General features: G+C 42.1%; 1 protein-coding gene across 1 annotated transcript; it reads left to right on the top strand.

The window, feature by feature from the left end:
- Positions 1-205: 205 nt before the first annotated feature.
- LOC116380769 (isoleucine--tRNA ligase, cytoplasmic-like) lies at positions 206-1,304 on the top strand (the record flags this gene model as incomplete). Its single annotated transcript, XM_031842640.1, has 3 exons — positions 206-478; positions 674-765; positions 1,227-1,304. Coding segments are annotated over exons 1-3 (300 nt in total), but the record flags the coding sequence as incomplete, so codon positions are not given.
- Positions 1,305-1,372: the final 68 nt, after the last annotated feature.

Below are 1,372 nucleotides of genomic sequence, written 5' to 3'. Positions count from 1 at the left end.
TATCAAAATAGGAATGATTGTAGTTCTAACTCTGTTTGCCTGTAGGTGGCACATGTGAATAAATGCTGCAGAACATGCTAATGACTCACGACAGTGTTTCTTCTTTTGTTTGGCTTATATTCTTGTATATATATATATATATGTATGTATATTCTTGTATATATGTATGTATGTATATACGTGTGTGTGTGTGTGTGTGTGTGTGTGTGTATAAATATATGTGTATATATGTGGTACAGGTTTCAGGCCTGATTTCAGTGGCTTCGCATCAACTATATTGTGCTTCTTTGTATAAACAATGGTGATGTATGCACATGTTTTTGTTTAACTGTGTGTGCTCGTGTACTAATGTGTCAGGAGGACGAGATTCAGTTCCTGTACAATGAAAACACAGCGAAGCAGAGTGACAACATCATGGACAAATGGATTCAGTCCTTTACACAGTCCCTCATCCAGTTCTTCAAGGCTGAGATGGATGGTGAGCCAGATATCCTCCCCACACACACACACACACACACACACACTGCTGCCATCACTTCATATGGACAGTGGCTAAGAAGATAAGTACTTAATATCTTCATATCGATCCCATCCGGTAAAATGTTGATGTTGTTTCTGTATTCAGCCTCATTAAACTAGAAAGGACAAACTAGACTGTGGTTTCTTGTTGCAGCTTACCACCTGTACACCGTCGTGCCTCGCCTGGTCAAGTTTGTGGACATGCTCACCAACTGGTACGTGAGGACCAACAGACGCCGTCTGAAGGTGAGATAACGGCTCTGAATCGGTGCTTGTTTTGATTTAATGTTATGATGTAAGGCAGATGCAAGGCGCCGCTAATGACTAAAATGTATGGAGTCCCAGGAGGGACAATCACTAGCAGTAGTAGGATCCGATGAGTCAAAGTATAATCATACATCCGTGTATAAATACAGATGATGCTCCACTTTGCAGTTTATGTCCTGTATCTTTCTTTTTGTTGCTGTTTTGTTGAGCATTAAAATGATTCATTCGGTTAATGGAAACGGTGATTTAAGCTACCACGAAGTGTCTTCATCATCGCCACCATCTGCGGACATTTTGGAACAATCACTTTGTGGCCCTTCAAGTCAACATTTGGTTGAAGTGAATTGGGGAAACGTGCTGATGTGTGTAAGGGCTCTTTTCTCGTTTCACTGTTCCAAGGGGATTGACTGTTTTTGTGTGTGTGTTTGTGAACTTTGCAGGGAGAGAGTGGCACTGAGGACTGCCTGTGGGCGCTGGAAACCCTCTTCAGTGTTCTGTTCACCATGTGCAGGCTGATGGTGAGTCATACTGTTTTTCTCTGTGTGTGTGTGTGTGTGTGTGTGTGTGTGTGTGTGTGTGTGTGTGT

This window comes from Anarrhichthys ocellatus, unplaced genomic scaffold (assembly GCF_004355925.1).
Source record: "Anarrhichthys ocellatus isolate YVR2014 unplaced genomic scaffold, GSC_Weel_1.0 scaffold8726, whole genome shotgun sequence".
NCBI classification, from domain to species: Eukaryota; Metazoa; Chordata; class Actinopteri; order Perciformes; family Anarhichadidae; genus Anarrhichthys; species Anarrhichthys ocellatus.
The sequence above is the reverse complement of the archived record's forward strand: the minus strand, read 5'-3'. Positions and strand labels throughout refer to the sequence as shown.